Raw genomic sequence first — 22,301 nt, 5'->3', positions numbered from 1 at the left:
GAGTGGGTAGGGGTGGTGGTGGCAGGAGTGGTAGTGGTGGGGTGGCAGGAGTGGTGGTGGTGGGAGTGGTGGTGGTAGGACTGGTAGGTGGTGGGAGTGGTGGTGGCAGGAGTGGTGGGGTGGTGGTGGCAGGTGGCAGGGTGGGAGTGGTGGTGGGACTGAGTGGTGGGAGTGGGTGGCAGGACTGGTAGGGTGGGGGTGGTGTGGCAGGAGTGGTGGGAGTGGTGGTGGTGGTAGGACTGGTAGTGGTGGTGGTAGGACAGCACAAGAATATATAGAGCAATAGAAGGTAGTAGCGGGAGTGGTGGTAGTAGGGCAGGACAGTAATTAGTAGGGTCAGGCGGGGCCAGGTGGTGACCAGGCAGGCTGGCCCGCACCCCACCTGACGGCCACCTCCTCCCTTCTCCCCCAGCCAGCACCCGTGCCCGCACACCACCACCACCACCATCCTCCCCCCTGCCCGCCGCCCGCTGCTTGCCACATGCTACATATCGCATCCGGCAGAACACCCTTCATGCCCTTATTGACCGCACACTCTCCACGGCCTACCTTACCATCTGCTTCTATTTGACCGCAGTCTTGTTCCTGCTGCTACTGCTCACTCTCTCCTACTAAATGTTATTAAGTCAACAATATTCATGTTACCACTTCAAGTATGTGATATTTTCTTTGTTATCAAACACAGCCCTTATAGTAAATACTTACTGTATACACGTATATTCACCACGCACTGTGGCTGACAAATATGCATCCTTGATAGTGAAAGTGGGTCCAGGTAGGCTTAACGGTCCGTTAGGAGCAGTGCGGATACTATAAAATAAGTCGTTTCTTCGGTACACAAGGAGAGTGTGATCACCACTGCCCTCGACCAACTGTAAGTTGGGCACCTATTCACAGTTGGGTGAAATGAGATGCCCTGGGCCTTCACTGTAACAACACTAAACGTGCTATAAAGGACGATAATACGTCAGTAATGTAGCATTCGTAATGCTGAGGCCAATTAATAATGATTAAAGACCAAGGCAAAACAACTACTACCTGGCAACACAAATACTGGCAGAGATACGTGTGGTAAAAACTGTGCTACTGTACGTTACAGATTATTGTAAAGTAGCATTACAGGACAGTAGTGTTGCAGGGCAGTATACAATAGTGTTGCACAACAGTATACAGTAGTGTTGCAGGACAGTATATAATAGTGTTGCAGGACAGTATACAGTAGTGTTGCAGGACAGTATATAATAGTGTTGCAGGACAGTATACAGTAGTGTTACAGGACAGTATACAGTAGTGTTGCAGGACAGTATACAGTAGTGTTGCAGGACAGTATACAGTAATGTTGCAGGACAGTATACAGTAGTGTTGCACGACAGTATACAGTAATGTTGCAGGACAGTATACAGTAGTGTTGCAGGACAGTATATAGTAGTGTTGCAGGGCAGTATACAGTAGTGTTGCAGGGCAGGATACAGTAGTGTTGCAGGGCAGTATGCAGTAGTGTTGCAGGACAGTATATAGTAGTGTTGCAGGGCAGTATACAGTAGTGTTGCAGGGCAGTATACAGTAGTGTTGCAGGACAGTATACAGTAGTGTTGCAGGGCAGTATACAGTAGTGTTGCAGGGCAGTATACAGTAGTGTTGCAGGGCAGTATACAGTAGTGTTGCAGGACAGTACATGGTAGTGTTGCAGGACAGTATTGTATCATGCTCGGGAATGTTCTCAGCAGTATTGTGGGCGAGTGTGTGTTAATGTTAAACATTAACATTAGTGTCGGCGATGGTGACATAAGGTCCGATGTGATATTATATTGTGATGTTAATGATTTGTGTATAGAGTTGGCGTTATTTTTAGTTAACTGCAGTGTGCTGTAAGATGGTGTTAAAAAGGGATGATTCTTAGAAAATTACGTTCTAATTTTCATTAATTATATTTGTTCATATACATTTCAGGCGCTAATGTGTTTCGTACTATTTAACACGCAACAGGATATTATAACGGATGTATATATATATATATATATATATATATATATATATATATATATATATATATATATATATATATATATATATATATATATATATATATATATATATATATATATATTTTTTTTAAGCTCTGAAAAATAACAAACGTCTGGCTCTTTAAAAACACAATCCCTGGTTACTGCACAAAAGAGAGTTGTATGGACTTGAAAAAAAAAAGATCACAAAAACGAAAAATTTGCGAAATCGAAAATGTTAAAATTCGAAGATATTAACACCTTCTGCTGTGCCCTCTTTGTTTACAAATCTATCAATCACTTGCTTGACAATAATTATTTCCAGTTCCGGAATAATCAGAGATACAACTTAAGGCACCCAGAGCTACTAAAACCACCCCCCATGCGCTCCTCTCAGTCCCAAACCTCCATAAAATATCACGGTGTGAAGGAACAACTTACCCCCACCCATCCCAGCAAAGACTATGCTCCCCTCCTTTAAATCATCTCTCAAAAAATATTTATTGTCTAAGTATTAATATATCTTGTAACACCTACTATATTTACAGTACCTGCTTTCATTATACCATCAAAACCGTTTTATCGGATATTATCATGTAAATAGATAAGAAATTACCATTGCAATAAACATAATTGCCAACTAGACATAATCCTGACAGCTCTGTCCTCTTGATTAACCTTAATCCTGTATAACCCAGGTTGTACTGCTTCCCCATTATAGTTATGTTTTTCAATTCCACTGTAATTTATGTATATACTTATAATAAATAAATAAAAATAAATAATAAATAAATAAAATAAATAAATATTGAAGTGATAACCGTGGTAACATTATGCGATGTTCTTATTACCACCATGCTATTGTACTATTCCAGATTTAACTATACGTTACATAATACTTCCTTGAGATTAATGTATAGTATATATCAGGTGCCTACAGGAGAGCTCAGGTTCTCAACTGGCTCAGCCATGTTAATATTGTTATTATTATCCACTCTGTATCTGTGTTTTTATGGCTAAATAAATTGTTTCAATTCTGTTTCAATTCAATAGGGTGCGGCGGACGAGTGGATACAGCACTCGCTTCCTGTCCTGAGGGTCATTGGTTTGTGCCTAGGGAACTCTCACTCCACCCAGCTGTATTTAACTTTGTAGTGGGTAAAGTTAAGGCTCTTTGCGGTCACTCTTTGTGTACCGAAAACTTAGTACAAACTATAAAGTGTCCTGCTTTACACTTATCAGGCCGTCATACCTATGAAACCCACTTTCACTGTTAACGACTTTTCACTGATGTAGTTTTGTTCAATAAGTCACTGACATTGTATAAAGAAGTCAATCTGTGAACAAGAGAAGGACAACACCTGAAAGTAATACTGGAAGGTTAGCCACGATAATGGCTCCACGTACAATCAAAGACAAAAGTCGTGTCGCCGTTTTGTCCGAAGATTAAATATAACTCGCGAAACATTATGAGAGCCCTACCACAAGGCAGAGTGCACCAAAAGTTTTAGCTCTTCGGCATATGTTTTCACCAAATTTCACGACACGAGTTTTGTCTTTCATTGTACAACACCTTAACTCGTTTATATACTTACCTGTTTAATCGCACCGATGACGCGGGTAAAACTACCTTATGGGCGAGGGGGGCACGTGTGTTGGTAATAATTGGGCAAGGAAAAGAGACGCCCACACTTGTGCCACCATTGACGTCAGTATCGCCAATAATGAGGATTTCTCCACTTTCGTAGCTATGATGCTGCGGTAATGATTAACACTATTATTATCACTAACAAAACTATGACGGTGTTTCATTCCCCAACTTATAAACTGATAAGCATCTTTCACGCCTTGGAAGTAAAGTCAGACGATCTGGAGAATTCACTCAATGCAGTCTGTTCTGAACCTCATGATAACGATGTTGAGAATCGTAAAAGACGTACAGTACAACTGCCAAGAGGCTGTCTTCTCTCAGCTTATCTGTCACATTTTAAATGATATTGTGAATGAACTAAGGTAAGTGAGGGACAGGAAACTGTACCTCGGCCAGGATGTCATCAACAATAAGCTAGCGGTGTACCGGCTGTACACATCTGTCAGTGGCATCACACCTGTTCTGTAGTTTATGGAATAATTTTGGTATTGTGTTTTAGCCAGTGTTCACCTTTACACGCTCATGAGACCGTAGGCGTGAATAAATTAGGGAACCGTCTGAACGTTGAATAAATGTGTGTGTGTTTAAGCACTACGTATACTGTACACACACATATATTCGTGTTAATATATAAATATTTTTATCTATTGACAAAGATCCGTACCAAATTCATGGAAAAAGTTTATTTAATATCTTTGAAAGTAAAGATCCCTTGTAGTCAAATTACTTGGATAAATGCAGACTGGGTAATAGTGATCAGCTCTTACAATACTTAACCGTAGTAGCTACTGTGAGGTTAACAGTCAGTATTCCAAGACTGGTAAAAATGTTATTAATGAATCTGTACACACAAACTAAGCCTAGAATTCCTTAAATCGTATTTAGAAAGTGAGACGGGAATAAATGGTGTGAATAAGTGTTCAGGCCATGTACTGTACTGTACATAAAAAACCCACTCAGCCTCTATAACTTCGCCCCGATTTTAGTAGCAATAAAATCGGTGGTATGAATTTTTCAGTATTCATCAACTCCCTTTTCCTAGAAGAAAACTCCTGCCGTTTCCTTGTCGTGGCTGAACGTAATACAGTATTAAGAAAAGAAGTAGTCGTGGTTAGTCACTAACACCTCAACACTCCCATCATTATAACAACAATGTTTTACAACTACATTCACCATAAAAGCAAACACAAACACGAGTGTTCTGACACACACACACACACACACACACACACACACACACACACACACACTGCCATCAGTGGTGGGGAACATACCAGAGTAGCCAAATATATAAACAAATGAAAATGGAGCCAGAACACATAAGATTATTTGGGGGTTACAAGGAAAAGTGTCGCTGGCGTGAGTTACTGCGGTATCAGTGCTCAAGTATTACTACCCACCGTCATGCACATCTACAAAAATTAGCTTGGAGGGCCACCAACACATCAACTATGTATATGTTATAAATAGCTGTGTGATGTATAAGGAATAATACAATAACTGCTAAGATGAAACATTTATGTATTTAGGCAGCACGAGAAACTGTTTTTGGCAATTTAATGTACTGATGTTGAGGATGTTGACCTTGATATTCAACATCTGTAAAACGATGTTTACATTAATACGGATAATTGCCTAATAGCGATAACTTCATTATATTTCCTTATCGGGGAAACATTTGGTGGCCATAAAGGATCATCCAGATCATCTTATAAGTGAATATATTCATAGAAAACTTAACGTAGCCTTACCTAACCTAACCTCACAAACCTTAAGTATAATTGAGCTATCTTATGATGGTTCACGACGCCTTAAATGAAATAGAATAAATTTAATCATATACAAATTAATTACCATTACTTGTTTTCTTAAGGCATTCAAGTTGAGTTGTATTCTTACGATGATTTTCCTAACTAATATTTAATTAATAAAACAATTTGCCTTTTTTATACGGAAAATATCGGTGCAGAAAAGGTTGAGGAAACACTATCAGGAGAAGAGATTGTCCGGCTTCAAGTTATAAGTTAACAGTAGCTCCCAAGACTTCCCTCACATTCTCCACTCTTAAGGTCTTAATACGTCCCAGTCCTCAATGAAAACAAGTGTACTGCAGAATGATGACAGCAGACTAGTATGGAGTCCGTGACTGTACCTGCAGATGACACTCACTCACAGCACAAGACAATGAGTCTCACTATGTCCAGCAGAGAGAAAGAGGGTTATTTCTTCAGGCTCGACGAATTCTGAAAGTGTCCCGAGAGGATAATCAATTTTACTTAGAAAAAAAAAAGGCAAAAAGCTGGTATGGGACCATACTTATGCATCTACCTTCCCCTCGCTGTAGTAAACAATGACTGTTGACAAGCCATTAACACTACAGTATATGCCAAGTATGGACATTTTGACCTCTTCCACCATGTTTCCCGATAACATCAGATATTCACTAATACTTGGGTAAAAAGAGAGATGAACTTTTTCAACAAGAGACCCCCTAGAGTTAAAAGCTTACTTTTCCAGAACTTTAACTCGATAACCAAGTTAAGTAATAAAAACTGCGCTGACTCCGACCACCTACACGAAATCCCAATTTTTGTTAAACTTTAATATCCCCTGAATGTGTATAAATAAATTTAGTCTTAAAACAGTGCCCACGTTGTGTACATACTAATCACATTCATCACATTCCTGACCTGAGGAGATGTGTGTGTGCGCATATATATATATATATATATATATATATATATATATATATATATATATATATATATATATATATATATATATATATATATATATATATATATATATATGCGCACACACCACATACACGCATACACACATCTCCTCAGGTCACTCAGGTCAGGAATGTGATGAGTGTGATTAGTATGTACACAACGTGAGCACTGTGTGTACTCTTCTTATATGAGTATATTTTGGGGATATTTGTCAACAAAGAAGCTCACGCAAGCACAATAGGCCGGGTTAGAGCCACACCCTCGCCTGACCATATGTTAGACAGATTTTTTTGTCTTAAGACAGGTCATGGGACTGAGTCCACTGGATGGACAGATTCACTTGTGTTATAACAATGATCGGTAACATTGTTTGGTACGACATAATGAGTCGTGTAGGTTAGATTGTTTTCAGTCATAAAGGATTAACAGAGTTAAACCCTGATGTGATGATAATATGGGTGAAAGTAAAAGTGGGTCCCATAGGCATGACTGTCCGTTAAGGACAGTGTGGATACAGCACACTGTATACCAAGTCTTCGGTATACAGGGTGGCAACATGGCCGGTGCTGCACTCGACCGCATTCACTTCCCCAAGTTGCAAAGTTAGGTACCTATTTACAGCTGGGTGAACCGGGAATAATATGGGTAACCAAAAGTTAACCAAAGGTTGGTGAGCGCTGGCTGGGCTTATGATCCAACTCTTGTGTCACCATCATATATCACTTCACACACACATAGCTTAGGAATTACACCTTCAAAACAGTGTGTTGATTGATGAATGCTTTCCACCTATAACTATAATGATTATGTATTAGAACGAACCTCAACAACATTAAGAAAATTACTACTTTTCATGACGATGATTTAAACTCGTAAGTGAACCGGATATATTATTGTAGCAATAATTATAAACCGAGTAGCAGTTCATCCACGGTGTCGTACCGCCGCCTCCTGCTACTGCTGCTCCATAAAGAGTTTTGTCAGCGAATGAGTGATCAAGCAAACAAGCATGAGAGCCAGACTAATATTTTTAGAGGGCCAGTTTCACAACTATTCATTAATAACGAATACGAAAACTTCAAAAGCTTGGCATCACAACAGTGTTGATACATGTGCATCTACCTCCTTGTCTTCCTACCTTCAGACATTCACCAACATAAGAGTTATATTTACTATAATCATTAATGACTCACATTCTCCATCTGATCGCTGTGTGGTGTGATGGGGAGATTAACAATATTCCTCTCTCTACCATATGTGCGTCGGTGCCTTGGCCTCTACCTGGCGCCAGAGTGCACTGATACCACACACACGACACCTCTCTGGAGGTTGCCTCGGGAGAACCAATACACGATAAGAATTATGCTCGGCAATAAATAAAGAATTCCACGAATGCTCGACAAAAAGCCTTTTTACCAGGCGGTACAGACTATTCTCAGGGGCAAATGATTCCAAGCTTTCCGTGTTTCTCTGCAATTATGCTTTTTGTTAATTTGTTGACCCATTCGTTCTCTGCATACCAAATCAAGGAGCTGTTAGGGCTTTGGTGGGTGTTACACGATTTGGCGTCACCGATAAATATCCCAAATGAAAATAGATCGGCCATAATGGCAGACCAACCTTTATTAACTGCTTCTAATGTGTTATCCCAGAAGCCCAGCTGATAAATATTTCAAGCGACCACTCTCAAAAGCTCGCAGGTAGAGACGTCAGGTAAAAAAGCCAGTGTTTTTTCAGTCGAGCGATATATCGACACGTTATCCAACGAGCGACAAGACCGTGAGGAGGGGCTGGGGGGATGCCATGAATGTTTGATGCGCTCGACTCCAGCACACCCTGATCACTATCCCCCCGTACCCCACACCCCTCCTGCTTCTCCCCTCACAACACCCACAACTTCTCTCTCACGTCTCACAGCACTCCTTTCACCCTCTCTTCCCTTCTCATCGTTTACCCACCTCTTTCCTCCCCATATCCTAGCTAAGATGTTCCTCTCCAAAATATACCCATGGAATTTTTACCCAAATTATCTTTCCCTTTAACCTACCTTTGTTGTTCTTCCTCATGATCTACTAACTTGTTCTCCCCGTGATCAACCTAACTTGTTCTCCTCATGATCTACCTAACATGTTCTCCCCGTGATCAACCTAACTTGTTCTTCCTCATGATCTACCTAACTTGTTCTCCCTCATGATCTACCTAACTTGTTCTCCTCATGATCTACCTAACTTGTTCTCCCCGTGATCTACCTAACTTGTTCTCCCCCATGATCTACCTAACTTGTTCTCCCCCATGATCTACCTAACTTGTTCTCCCTCGTCTACCTAACTTGTTCTCGTGATCTACCTAACTTGTTCTCCCTCATGATCTACCTACTTGTTCTCCCGTGATCCTAACTTGTTCTCCCCCATGATCTACCTAACTTGTTCTCCCCCATGATCTACCTAACTTGCTCTCCCCGTGATCTACCTAACTTGTTCTCCTCATGATCTACCTAACTTGTTCTCCCCCATGATCAACCTAACTTGTTCTCCCCTTGATCTACCTAACTTGTTCTCGTGATCTACCTAACTTGTTCTCCCCGTGATCTACCTAACTTGTTCTCCCTCATGATCTACCTAACTTGTTCTCCTCATGATCTACCTAACTTGTTCTCCTCATGATCTATGTAACTTGTTCTCCCCCATGATCTTCCTAACTTGTTCTCCCCCGTGATCTACCTAACTTGTTCTCCTCATGATCTTCCTAACTTGTTCTCCCCCGTGATCTACCTAACTTGTTCTCCCCATGATCTACCTAACTTGTTCTCCCCTTGATTTACCTAACTTGTTCTCCCTCATGATCTACCTAACTTGTTCCTCTCCATAGCCTAAGATTGTTCTTCCCCCCAATAACCTACAGTACTCACCTCAGTCTCTACCCATGGCATAACACACACACACACACTGTGCCACTTGTTTGCCGACTTTGTCAACAATAAATGTGATGTACTGTACTAATAGATGCCGTATGTCGTCTCCTCGTCAGCTGGTGATGTACGAGATGGCTAACCTCCAACCTTTGCTCCACCATTCTACATCTCGCAGGAATCTTACAACTTTTTTGTAAACTTCCGGAAGCTCAAACGGCTTAATGCTGAAGGTAAATAGTCAATATTAGGTAGTAGGCAGCTACCAAATAGGGAGGTACTACCGCCTGGGAAAGTATTGGAATCATATTGTGTTGTCTAATGGTAGACCCTGCTGCCATATGGCATCACGAAAATTGTGACCAAGTCCCAGGTTGCTGATCTGACATTCTGCCTCATTTACACACAATTGCAGGGTTCAATTGTTTGTCTTACTTTGACAACACAACATACGTACAGTCGGGGTCAAAAGTTCTTTCCCTCCCAATATGAAGATGAACCACCACAACCGCAGCCAGGGTAAGTTTGGAGACTGATTCCCATACTCGGTTTCATCACGGGAAGAGAACTTTTGTCCGCGACTGTACATGTAACGTTTCTCACTCTTTATTTTTTTAATTTTTGTTTATTTATGGTTATTATTATTATCTATTTATTTTATTGAATTTGAATTTTTTTTAATAAATATTTATTTTTATTATTATTGTTTTTATTTTATTTAAAATTTTTAATTAAAATTTTTATATATTTTTATTAATTTTTATTAATTTTTATTATTATTATTATTATTATTATTATTATTATTATTATTATTATTATTATTATTATTATTATTATTATTATTATTATTATATTAATTTTTCGCCCCCAGGCCATGATGTGGGTCAGTTACCTGTCCGGGAGTGGGCTAATGCCCGTAAAAAAAAAATGCTAATAAATCAATATATATATATATATATATATATATATATATATATATATATATATATACAGTATATATATATATATATATATATATATATATATATATATATATATATATATATATATGTATGTATGTATATATATATATATATATATATATATATATATATATATATATATATATATGAAAGCAAATCACTGTAGGTGCGCGTGATCCAGGTATATGTTGAAAGAAACACCAGTTCCCAGGTGCTGAGGATGCCTTTAAATAAAGACGAAAGCTAAGGTACTCCGTTGTTTCCATTTTCCCGTATGATTTTACTTTGACGTATATATATATATATATATATATATATATATATATATATATATATATATATATATATATATATATATATATATATATATATATATATTACTATTATTATTATGGTATATTTCTGGATCCAATTTCAAGATTTATCTCATGCTTTGTGTTATCTATTTATTCTTTCTAGTCTTTTTCTCCTCACACCTCTTCTTCAAACCTCTCGTTCATACTCTCCCGTCTCTACTCAGGGCGGATAAAATGTTTTGTCAGCTTTCCGTGACGACCATTTTAGCACAATGAACACAGTATTATCATATAAAAAATTCAGGGAGGTAAATGCAATTACTACTGATTACGGATTATTTAAACAGTGTCATGCGACCCTCTCTTTCCTCAATCCACGACCTCAGTCCTCGCACGACACACTCGAACAAAGCTGTTTTTTCAGGGTAAACTGAGCGAGTTTTCGTCCTAAATAACAGACACACCTCTCTGCTTGTGTTTTATGCAAAATTCATAGTATATAAACACGACCAAAATGGATTTGAGAGAGCGCGATTTGATGTGGAGGCACTGATTAAAGTAATCTTATTGTTGACTTTCACTCTGCACGCCTGCTAACTTGACTCCTTCTGTTCACAATAAGTGGGCCCTGTTTAATGCCAACCAAGACACGCCCACATCATGACAAGGGTCAGCCTATGGTGGTGTTGATGGTGGTGGTGTTAGTGTTGATGGTGGTGGTGTTAGTGATGATGGTAGTGTTGTTAGTGTTGATGATGGTGGTGTTAGTGTTGATGGTGGTGGTGTTGGTGATGATGGTGGTGGTGGTAGTGTTGATGGTGGTGGTGGTAGGATGGTGAGGTGTTAGTGTTGATGGTGGTGGTGTTAGTGTTGATGGTGGTGGTGTTAGTGTGATGATGGTGGTGTTAGTGGTGATGGTGGTGGTGTTAGTGGGTGATGGTGGTGGTGTTAGTGATGATGGAGTGTTGTTAGTGGATGGTGGGTGTTGGTGATGATGGTGGTGGTGGTGTGTTGATGGGTGGTGTTAGTGATGATGGTAGTGTTGTTAGTGTTGATGATGGTGGTGGTGGATGGTGGTGTTAGTGTTGATGGTGGTGGTGTAGTGATGATGGTAGTGTTGTTGAGTGATGATGGTGTTAGTGTTGATGGTGTGTTGTGATGATGGTGGGGGTTGATGGGGTGTGTGGGTGATGGTGGGTGGGATGGTGTGGTGTTAGTGTTGATGGTGGTGGTATTGTTGATGATGGTGTTATGTGATGGTGGTGGTGTTAGTGGTGATGGTGGTGGTGTTAGTGTTGATGATGGTGGTGTTAGTGGTGATGGTGGTGGTGTTAGTGCTGATGATGGTGGTGTTAGTGTTGATGGTGGTGGTGTTAGTGGATGATGGTAGTGTTGATGATGGTAGTGTTAGGGTGATGGTGGAAGTGGTGATGATGGTGGTGGTGGTAGTGCTGATGGTGGTATGGTGGTGGTGGGTAATGTTGATGGTCGGTCTTAGTGTTGATGGTGGCAATGTTGATGGTGGTGGGTGTGTTGATGGTGGTGGTGGGCAATGTTGATGGTGGTGGTGGAATGGTGATGGTGTGGTAGTGTTGATGGTGGTGGTGGTGGTGTTGATGGTGGTGGTAGTGTTGATGGTGGATGGCAATGTTGATGGTGGTGGTGGTAGTGTTGATGGTGGGTGGTAGTGCTGATGGTGGTGGTGTTAGTGCTGATGGTGGTGGTGGTAGTGTTGATGGTGGTGTGGTAGTGTTGATGGTGGTAGTGTTGATGGTGGTGGTGTTAGTGTTGATGGTGGTGGTTTAGTGCTGATGGTGGTGAGTTAGTGTTGATGGTGGAGTTATGTTGATGGTGGTGGTGGGGCGTTGAGTGGTGTTGGATGGTGGTGGGTTAGTGTTATGGTGGTGGTGTTAGTGTTGATGATGGTGGTGTTAGTGTTGATGGTGGTGGTGCTGATGGTGGTGGTGGTAGTGATGGTGGTGGTGTTAGTGCTGATGGTGGTGGTGTTGATGGTGGTGGTGTTAGTGCTGATGGGTGGTGGTCGTGCTGATGGTGGTGTTAGTGATGATGGTGGTGGTGAAGTGTTGATGGTGGTGGTGTTAGTGCTGGATGGAGTGGTGTTAGTGTTGATGGTGGTGGTGTTAGTGATGATGGTGGTGGAGTTAGTGTTGATGGTGGTGGTGTGGTGTTGATGATGGTGGTGTTAGTGTTGATGGTGGTGGTGTTAATGTTGATGGTGGTGGTGTTAGTGTTGATGGTGGTGGTGTTAGTGCTGATATTGGTGGTGTTAGTGTCTGATGGTGGTGGTGTTAGTGTTGATGGTGGTGGTGTTAGTGTTGATGATGGTGGTGTTAGTGCTGATGGTGGTGGTAAGATGGTGGTGGTGTTAGCGTTGATGGTGGTGGTGTTAGTTGATGGTGGTGGTGGTAGTGTTGATGGTGGTGGTGTTAGTGTTGATGGTGGTGGTGTTAGTGCTGATATTGGTGGTGTAGCTGATGATGGTGGTGGTGTTGATGGTGGTGGTGTTAGTGTTGATGGTGGTGGTGTTAGTGTTGATGGGTGGTGGTGGTAGTGTTGATGGTGGTGGTGGTGGTGTTGATGGTGGTGGTGGTAGTGTTGATGGTGGTGGTGTTAGTGTGTGATATTGGTGGTGTTAGTGTTGATGATGGTGGTGTTAGTGTTGATGGTGGTGGTGTTAGTGTTGATGGTGGTGGTGTTAGTGCTGATGGTGGTGGGAGTTAGTGTTGATGGTGGTGTAAGTGTTGATGATGGTGGTGTTAGTGTTGATGGTGGGTGGCGTTAGTGTTGATGATGGTGGTGTTAGTGTTGATGGTGGTGGTGAGTATTGATGGTGGTGGTGTTAGTGTTGATGGTGGTGGCGTTAGTGCTTGGATGGTGGTGGTGTTAGTGTTGGTGGTGGTGTTAGTGTTGATGGTGGTGTTAGTGTTGATGGTGGTGGTGTTAGTGTTGATGGTGGTGTTAGTGATGATGGTGGTGGTGTGGTGTTGATGGCGGTGGTGTTAGTGTTGATGGCGGTGGTGTTAATGTTGATGGTGATGGTGCAGTGTTGATGGTGATGGTGTGTGTTGATGGTGATGGTGGCGTGTTGATGGTGATGGTGCAGTGTTGATGATGGTGGTGGGTAAGTTGATGGTGATGGTTTTAGTGTTGATGGTGGTGGTGTTAGTATTGATGGTGGTGGTGTTATGCGATGGTGGTGGCGTTAGTGTTGATGATGGTGGTGTTATGTTGATGGTGTTGGTGTTGGTGATGATGGTGGTGGTAGTGTTGATGGTGGTGGTGTTAGTGATGATGGTGGTGGTGTTAGTGCTGATGGCGGTGGGTTGATGGCGGTGGTTAATGCTGATGGTGATGGTGGCAGTGTTGATGGTGATGGTGGTGGTGTTGATGGTGATGGTGGTAGTGTTGATGGTGATGGTGGTGCGTTGATGGTGATGGTGGCAGTTGATGATGGTGGTGGCAATGTTGATGGTGATGTTTTAGTGTTGATGGTGAGTGTTGATGCTGGTGTTAGTGTTGATGATGGTGGTGTTGATGGTGATGGTGGTAGTGTTGATGGTGATGGTGGTAGTGTTGATGGTGGTGGTGTTAGTGTTGATGGTGTGTTAGTGTTGATGGTGGTAGTGTTGATGGTGGTAGTGTTGATGGTGATGGTAGTATTGATGGTGATGGTCGTAGTGTTGATGGTGATGGTGGTGTTGATGGTATGTGGTGATGGTGATGGTGACATTGTTGATGGTAATGGTGGTGTTGATGATAGTGGCATTGTTGATGTTGATGGTGGCAGTGTTGATGGTGATGGTGGTAGTGTTGATGATGATAGTGGCGTTGATGGTGGTAGTGTTGGTGGTAGTAGTTGATGGTGGTAGTGTTGATGGTGATGGTGGTAGTGTTGATGGTGGTAGTATTGATGGTGATAGTGGCAGTGTGGATGATGATGGTGGTAGTGTTCATGGTGATGGTGGTAGTATTGATGGTGATGGTGGCAGTGATGATGGTGATTGTGGCAGTGTTGGTGATGATGGTGGTAGTGTTGAAGGTGTTGGTGGTATTGTTGATGGTGATGGTGGTATTGTTGATGGTGGTATTGTTGATGGTGGTAATGTTGATGATGCTGGTGGTAGTGTTGATGATGATGGTGCCATGTGCTGCTGATGATGGTGGTAGTGTTAATGGTGATGGTGACAGTGTTGATGGTGGTGGTGGTAATGTTGATGATGATGGTGGTTAGTGTTGATGGTGATGGTTATGTTAACGATGGTAGTGTTTATGACAATGGTGGCAGTGTTGATGGTGGCAGTGTTGATGATGGTGGTCGTGATAGTATAGTAGTAAGTATCGTGGTAGCGGCCCTGTATAGAATGTGATGGTGGTTATGGTGGTGATAGTGATGGTGGTAGTGACCGTGTACAATATGTGATGGTGGTGATGGTGTTGGTGGTAGTGACCGTGTACAGTATGTGATGGTGGTTATGGTGGTAGTGACCGTGTACAGTATGTGATGGTAGTTATGATGGTGATAGTGATGGTGGTAGTGACCGTGTACAGTATGTGATAGTGGTTATGGTGGTGATAGTGGTAGTGACCGTGTACGTATGTGATGGTGGTTATGGTGTTGGTGGTAGTGACCGTACAGTATGTGATGGTGGTTATGGTGTTGGTGGTAGTAATCGTGTACATTATGTGATGGTGGTTATGGTGTTGGTGGTAGTGACCGTGTACAGTATGTGATGGTGGTTATGGTGGTGATAGTGATGGTGGTAGTGACCATGTACAGTATGTGATGGTGGTTATGGTGTTGGTGGTAGTGGCCGTGTACAGTTTGTGATGGTGGTTATGGTGGTGATAGTGATGGTGGTAGTGACCGTGTACAGTATGTGATGGTGGTTATGGTGTTGGTGGTAGTGACCGTGTACAGTATGTGATGGTGGTTATGGTGGTGATAGTGATGGTGGTAGTGACCATGTACAGTATGTGATGGTGGTTATGGTGTTGGTGGTAGTGACCGTGTACAGTATGTGATGGTGGTCATGGTGGTGATAGTGTTGGTGGTAGTGACCGTATATACTGATGGTGATGATGGTGGTGGTGGTGGTAGTGACCGGCACAGTATGTGATGGTGGCAATGATGTTGGTGTTAGTGACCGTTCTGTACAGTGATGGTGTTGGTGGTAGTGACCGCCGTGTTCAGTGATGATGGTGATAGTGGTGGGCCGTTCTGTACAGTGATGGTGTTGGTGTTAGTGGCCGTTCTGTACAGTGATGGTGTTGGTGTTAGTGACCGCCATGTTCAGTGATGATGGTGTTGGTGGTAGTGGCCGTTCTGTACAGTGATGGTGTTGGTGTTAGTGACCGTTCTGTACAGTGATGGTGTTGGTGGTAGTGACCGCCGTGTTCAGTGATGATGGTGATAGTGGTAGTGGCCGCCAAGTACAGTGATGATGGTGTTGGTGATAGTGGCCGCCGTGTACAGTATGTGATAGACAGAAGCTGGGTGGTGACAAAGTCTGACATTAACCATTTACTGGCTCATTAGTAAGCAGGTTGTGTGCTGAGAACGTACTAATGACTCGTTCAGTGAATTGGTAGTTACACAAATATTTCCTGGTCATTAAGTGTACATGAAGTGCTCGTTGAGCATGTAGTGGTGATCACATGTAATTTCCTTGCTGTGATCAGGTAATGTCATGGCAAATATACTTGTAGAGACCTGATGATCTGGCTCTGATAACTCATCTCCCTCCCAATAGGAATTAAATCACGGAAATGTATTAAGAGAGGCAGGTGATAATCGGACATGCATAGTGCAATTCAGTGTTCACGTACTCCTAACGTTGTCAGCTGAGCATGATAGTGAATGCATACTGGTAATTGACCTGCAGGCATTCATAAGAGTGTGATCTGAGTGCAATACACTAAAAGTGGAGTGAGGTGCTTACAAAATGAATGTGGCGTGAGTGTTAAAGCGGCATAAACCCGCCCTAGCGACCACACTGCCGTCGCCAGCATAACATTGACAGGTGCTGATTACCGCTGCTCCGCTTATGTACATACGTACCACAGTAGACCAAGAGAGCTAGGGGGTTGGTGGTAGCTGGGGGAGGGGGGATTATCCCTGGGGACTTGGCACTATCACGAGAACCTTGCTAAAATCACTGCTTATTTATGTTAAGTTCGTGGAGCTGGGGAACGCCTGCTCTTACTGCTGCCATTGAGAGAGAGAGAGATTGTCAAGGCAAATAACTGTTTTTGTTTTTGGTGAAATTACATAAATATTTACTAATACACGTGTCCTTAACAAACACGTTTATATGTATTTCCTTAATAGTTGAGAAACAGTAACGCACTAGTCCAAGACCACTTTAACTACCCTGTACTGTATGTCCCCACGCTCTACATACGTAACACACCGCTACATCACGTTGCCTCAAGCTCAATATAACACCTCTTTACCGATGCAACTTCCCACAAAACTATCCTCTTTTCACTCCAAAGCTACTTAATATTCTACGCTGCAATACACCTCTTCTAGGTCCTCACACACCGCTACACTTAATGCACGCTAAATATCGCAAGTGAGAGCACGCTATCTCAAAAGAGCGAAACAGTATAAATATAATCAGAAAAATACTGTCACGAATACGAAATAACCATCAGATTAAAGGTAAACATAAATATTGATTGTCAGGGCCGGCAATGGGCGTGCCGCGCGTCCCTTGAAGCGTCGCTGCTGATCAACCTGACAAATAAACAAAACGACGGACATTGTGGATGATTACAGCGCCCTCCCTGGTAGTGAGTGGTGACAACGCACTTAGTATTGAACGTCTTCTGAAACCTAAATGGAGAGTGAATGTCACTCAATATGTTCCCGCGGAACGGTGGCTTGCCATACACAAGGACCACTTTATACTTGACCACAATATGCAGTGTAGTATACACAGCCATGTTAGAATACTCTAAGGCGGAAAATGAAAACTGGAGAACAATCAAGTGGATAAAAGTCTTCCTTACTCAATAAAATAAGTGCTTGTAAACACTCTGGTGAGCAAGGAAACATGTACAAAAAGAGTGACATTTGTTGTGTCAATAAGGTGACAACGAGGGCACACAACTAGGCGCTGGGAAGAAACATACCCTTCACACCTGGTGTATTGTACGTGTCACACATAGTGTACATGCCGTACCTGGTGTAGTGTACGTGTCGCACCTGGTGTATTTTACGTGTCACACCTGGTGTATTGTACATGTCACATCTGGTGTATAGTACGTGTCGCACCTGGTGTACATGTCACACCCGGTGTATTGTACGTGTCACATCTGGTGTACATGTCGCACCTAGTGTACGTGACGCGCCTGATGTACATTTCGCACCTTCCTACATGAGTTGTCTTATTTCTTCATCATATACAGCACGTCACCCAAGAAGATTGTGGGGCAGCTTGCCCTCTGTGTGAAGTATGGTGCGTGCTCACACACGAAGAGACATTTATATGGTACAGCAGTCGTCCTTTCACACTTGTGGTAATATATATTTTACCACAAGCAACTATGGCGCCCTTAAACACGGGAGTCGGTGCTATATCATCCATATATACATGTAGGGTACCTGTGATGGTTAGGGTGAATATGCAGTTCTTATACCTATGCTGACAGCATGCTGTACACCTGAAGCAAGTGCACCTGCGACATAAAGGGCAAATGTCGTACCTACAGCAGGCGCCTCGTCGAGTAACACTACATCTACCACTACCAACGACAGGCAACACTTGACACAGGACCACCAACGACAGGTAACACTTGACACAGGACCACCTCACACTACAGGTAACACTTGACACAGGACCACCTCACACTACAGGTAACACTTGACACAGGACCACTCAATACAGGTAACACTTGACACACCTCACACTACAGGTAACACTTGACACAGGACCACCTCACACTACAGGTAACACTTGACACAGGACCACCTCACACTACAGGTAACACTTGACACAGGGCCATCACACTACAGGTAACACTTGACACAGGACCACCTCACACTACAGGTAACACTGACACAGGACCACCTCACACTACAGGTAACACTTGACACAGGACCACCTCACACTACAGGTAACACTTGACACAGGACCACCTCACACTCAGGTAACACTTGACACAGGACCACCTCACACTACAGGTAACACTTGACACAGGACCACCTCACACTACAGGTAACACTTGACACAGGACCACCTCACACTACAGGTAACACTTGACACAGGACCACCTCACACTACAGGTAACACTTGACACAGGACCACTTCACACTACAGGTAACACTTGACACAGGACCACCTCACACTACAGGTAACACTTGACACAGGGCCATCACACTACAGGTAACACTTGACACAGGACCACCTCACACTACAGGTAACACTTGACACAGGACCACCTCACACTACAGGTAACACTTGACACAGGACCACCTCACACTACAGGTAACACTTGACACAGGACCACCTCACACTACAGGTAACACTTGACACAGGACCACCTCACACTACAGGTAACACTTGACACAGGACCACCTCACACTACAGGTAACACTTGACACAGGACCACCTCACACTACAGGTAACACTTGACACAGGACCACCTCACACTACAGGTAACACTTGACACAGGACCACCTCACACTACAGGTAACACTTGACACAGGACCACCTCACACTACAGGTAACACTTGACACAGGACCACCTCACTACAGGTAACACTTGACACAGGACCACCTCACACTACAGGTAACACTTGACACAGGACCACCTCACACTACAGGTAACACTTGACACAGGACCACCACACTACAGGTAACACTTGACACAGGACCTCACACTACAGGTAACACCAAACCTGTAGGTAAAAAGGAAGACATTGCCTATAATCCGTAAAAACAATATGGTAGGCAACTTCCTAAAAGCAGGGGCTCGTGGTAGCAGCGAATAGCCGTGCTGGAGGGACCTCAGGCACGAGTGTCCCAGTAGGGCCATCGTGACCTGTCGAGGCACTCACGTCAGTCGTCCCTCAGGAGCTGCGAGTGACACTTCCCGGGACACTATGATCTATTGCACCACTTTTCTGGGATTATGTGACTAGGGTGTCATTCTAACTCCCATCGGACCTGTCCCCCTCTTCCTGTTACGGTACAATTATTACGCCTCCATACCGTTAACTTGGTACCTTTTATGTCTTTATATCATTAACTTGGTACCTTTATGTCTTTATACCGTCAACTCGGTACTTTTATGTCTTTATACCCTCCGTCTACCAAGCAGGAATTGGGAATCTGGATGTTAATCGATTTGCGAATCGTGTTCCGGGGTAATGGTTAGCCAGTGCAGTTGGCGAGTTGTCCAGTCTTCTCGGACTATTCCTTGACACGGGGTCATGCAGCTCGTTAACTCAGGGTGTGGTTGTTGTGTTGGTGACAGCTTCTACACATTAAACAAATTCACGCCTAGGTGGCCCTTGGGCCAGCCATCCTCATTACATGAGGGGCAACCATTATTCCGTTAACTAGGTACCTTTTGTGTCTTTATACCGTTAACTCGGTACCTTTCATGTCTTTATACCGTTAACTCGGTACCTTTTATGCCTTTATACCGTTAACTCGGTACCTTTTATGTCTTTAGACCGTTAACTCGGTACCTTTTATGTCTTTTGACCGTTAACTCGGTACTTTAGCTTAACTCTGATAAACATCAAAGGAGAAAAAGTCTTTAATTAACAATAAAAAATACACCGCCACAACCACCAAAACTAAAAGCGCGCCACATCAACCACCAAACAACTGCTGCAACATTTAACAACTGCAACAAATCACAATACAAGGATGATACATCCAAACCCCCATCGCACATCCGCCGTCAGCATGTTATTTACTGACCCGTGTTTCATCCTGTGACACACCCAACGATTTCCCACGACACTTTGCTCAAATGGTGAGGTAAAGAAAAACTCGACTTACGTGACCAAACTGACATGAATCAAGTTTATTTGGAACCTTCTTGTGTGTAGGAGGCGGTACATCTCTAACACCACCGAGCAGTTACAAAACCAGCCAACATTTGCAACACCATGCGCCAATTAACTGAAGAACCGTTGACCATCCATAACACCGCCAAAACTTAAAGAACAACCTAAAATCTGCAAAACCGCCAAAAAATGAAGTCCCCTCAAAAATCTGCAACATTACACAACACCGACTACCAATATGTAACAGCACCGAACAACTGCAATCTCATCAAACAAGTACAGAAGAAAAGCACGCACCTGCTACACTAAAGGTCAAAGGTGGCAACCCCGGGCACCAGACAAGTGCGGTACACTATGAAATAAGTAGGCAGCACCATCATATAACTAAGGTGACACGGGACACCTGTGTCGCCACCCAACAGGTGTGGGCTACTTACCTTTGCCTGGGGAGGTTTTTGTGTGGGGCGTTACGACAGAGAAGGCAGAAACACGTGCGTGTGGCGGCAGGGCGTGTGGGGACATAGGCGGCGAGGTGGGCGGTGAGGGCGGCGGTCTGGAGCAGTTCTCAGCACTTTCCATGGCCGTCTCTGTAACACAGAGTTACACGCTAGAGCCAAACAAAGATAGACAGATATAACACACAACAAGAAAACCAAGACAATATTCGTTCGTTATAGTGAAGACATTATCTTAGAATTCAGTTGTATTGTTACACAAAGACGAGCAGTACTCTTACTCTACAGAGTGTATGAATCCCGGTCAAGTATCACCACCAAGATGAGCACAAAGGGTTGGTACACTTACCTCAATTATCATGTCTTAAGAGTGAATGTTAACTCATTCGTGACATGTATGAGCGAGTGAGAGAAATGCCATGATATTAATTAGATACAAGTTACGGAACTGTTTGACACAGAACGTAAGATCAAACTTCGAATAGGATGATTTAATCTTTTTCCTCTGTTTATGTTACAAATCAAATCTCACAGTATCGAAAGGGCTTGAGTTTCCTTACATACCAGACGGCTAAATGCGAATTACCAATAAACTGTATGTATTACATCCTCACTCTCATTACACTTCAATAGATGACCTCCGTCCAACCAAACCAATATACAGTACTGTATACGCTGCAGGCAGTGTACACACAAATATCATTGTGGATAAAAGACAGACAACTTATAAACAGCTATTATAATATGACATATGTTCATAAAAACGTTAAAAAAGTCTGTATTCTCAACGAGAACAACAAAGAATGCGGGAAGGGAAGAGTCGACGACCTTCTCTCGCAAAATGGCATTACACCACTACAGTATTCAGTTTCCCCCATCTGCGTTAATATGAGACCCACTTTTACCCTTTTGTGCCTTCCTCTTCTGAATATTTCTCCCTGACACATATTTTAGAATGAACATTCTATATTATACTTTCCGACCGTACTCAACACACATGATGTAGAATGGCTAAACTTAAGTTTAAACACAGACTCTTCCTTCGTTCATTCTCATAACTGCTATATCTTATACAATATGCTATGGTATTGTCCTTCTCCAAGGTGCCTATCGTAACTCGTAATGCAGCAGCAGCAAACACCGCTGCTTCCTGAGTTATGACCATCTCGCTACCTATCTTTACCACTCTGCTGGTGTCTCTCTCATACCATCCACTTCAGAATAATACATTATTTTTACCAAT

The 22,301-nt window shown here is 42.7% G+C and overlaps 1 protein-coding gene across 1 annotated transcript in view; it reads right to left on the bottom strand.

Moving 5' to 3' along the window:
• Positions 1 to 21,186, bottom strand: part of LOC121873763 — a 55,884-nt gene extending 34,698 nt beyond the window's left edge. Inside the window, exon 1 of the mRNA XM_042377462.1 lies at positions 21,041 to 21,186. Coding sequence (XP_042233396.1) covers positions 21,041 to 21,182 — 142 coding nt within the window. The 5' untranslated portion in view covers positions 21,183 to 21,186. The remainder of the gene's footprint in view (positions 1 to 21,040) is intronic.
• Between the last annotated feature and the right edge of the window lie 1,115 nt (positions 21,187 to 22,301).

This window comes from Homarus americanus, unplaced genomic scaffold, assembly GCF_018991925.1.
Source record: "Homarus americanus isolate GMGI-L3 unplaced genomic scaffold, GMGI_Hamer_2.0 scaffold44633, whole genome shotgun sequence".
Lineage (NCBI taxonomy): Eukaryota > Metazoa > Arthropoda > Malacostraca > Decapoda > Nephropidae > Homarus > Homarus americanus.
This window is presented reverse-complemented; position numbering and strand designations above follow the sequence as displayed.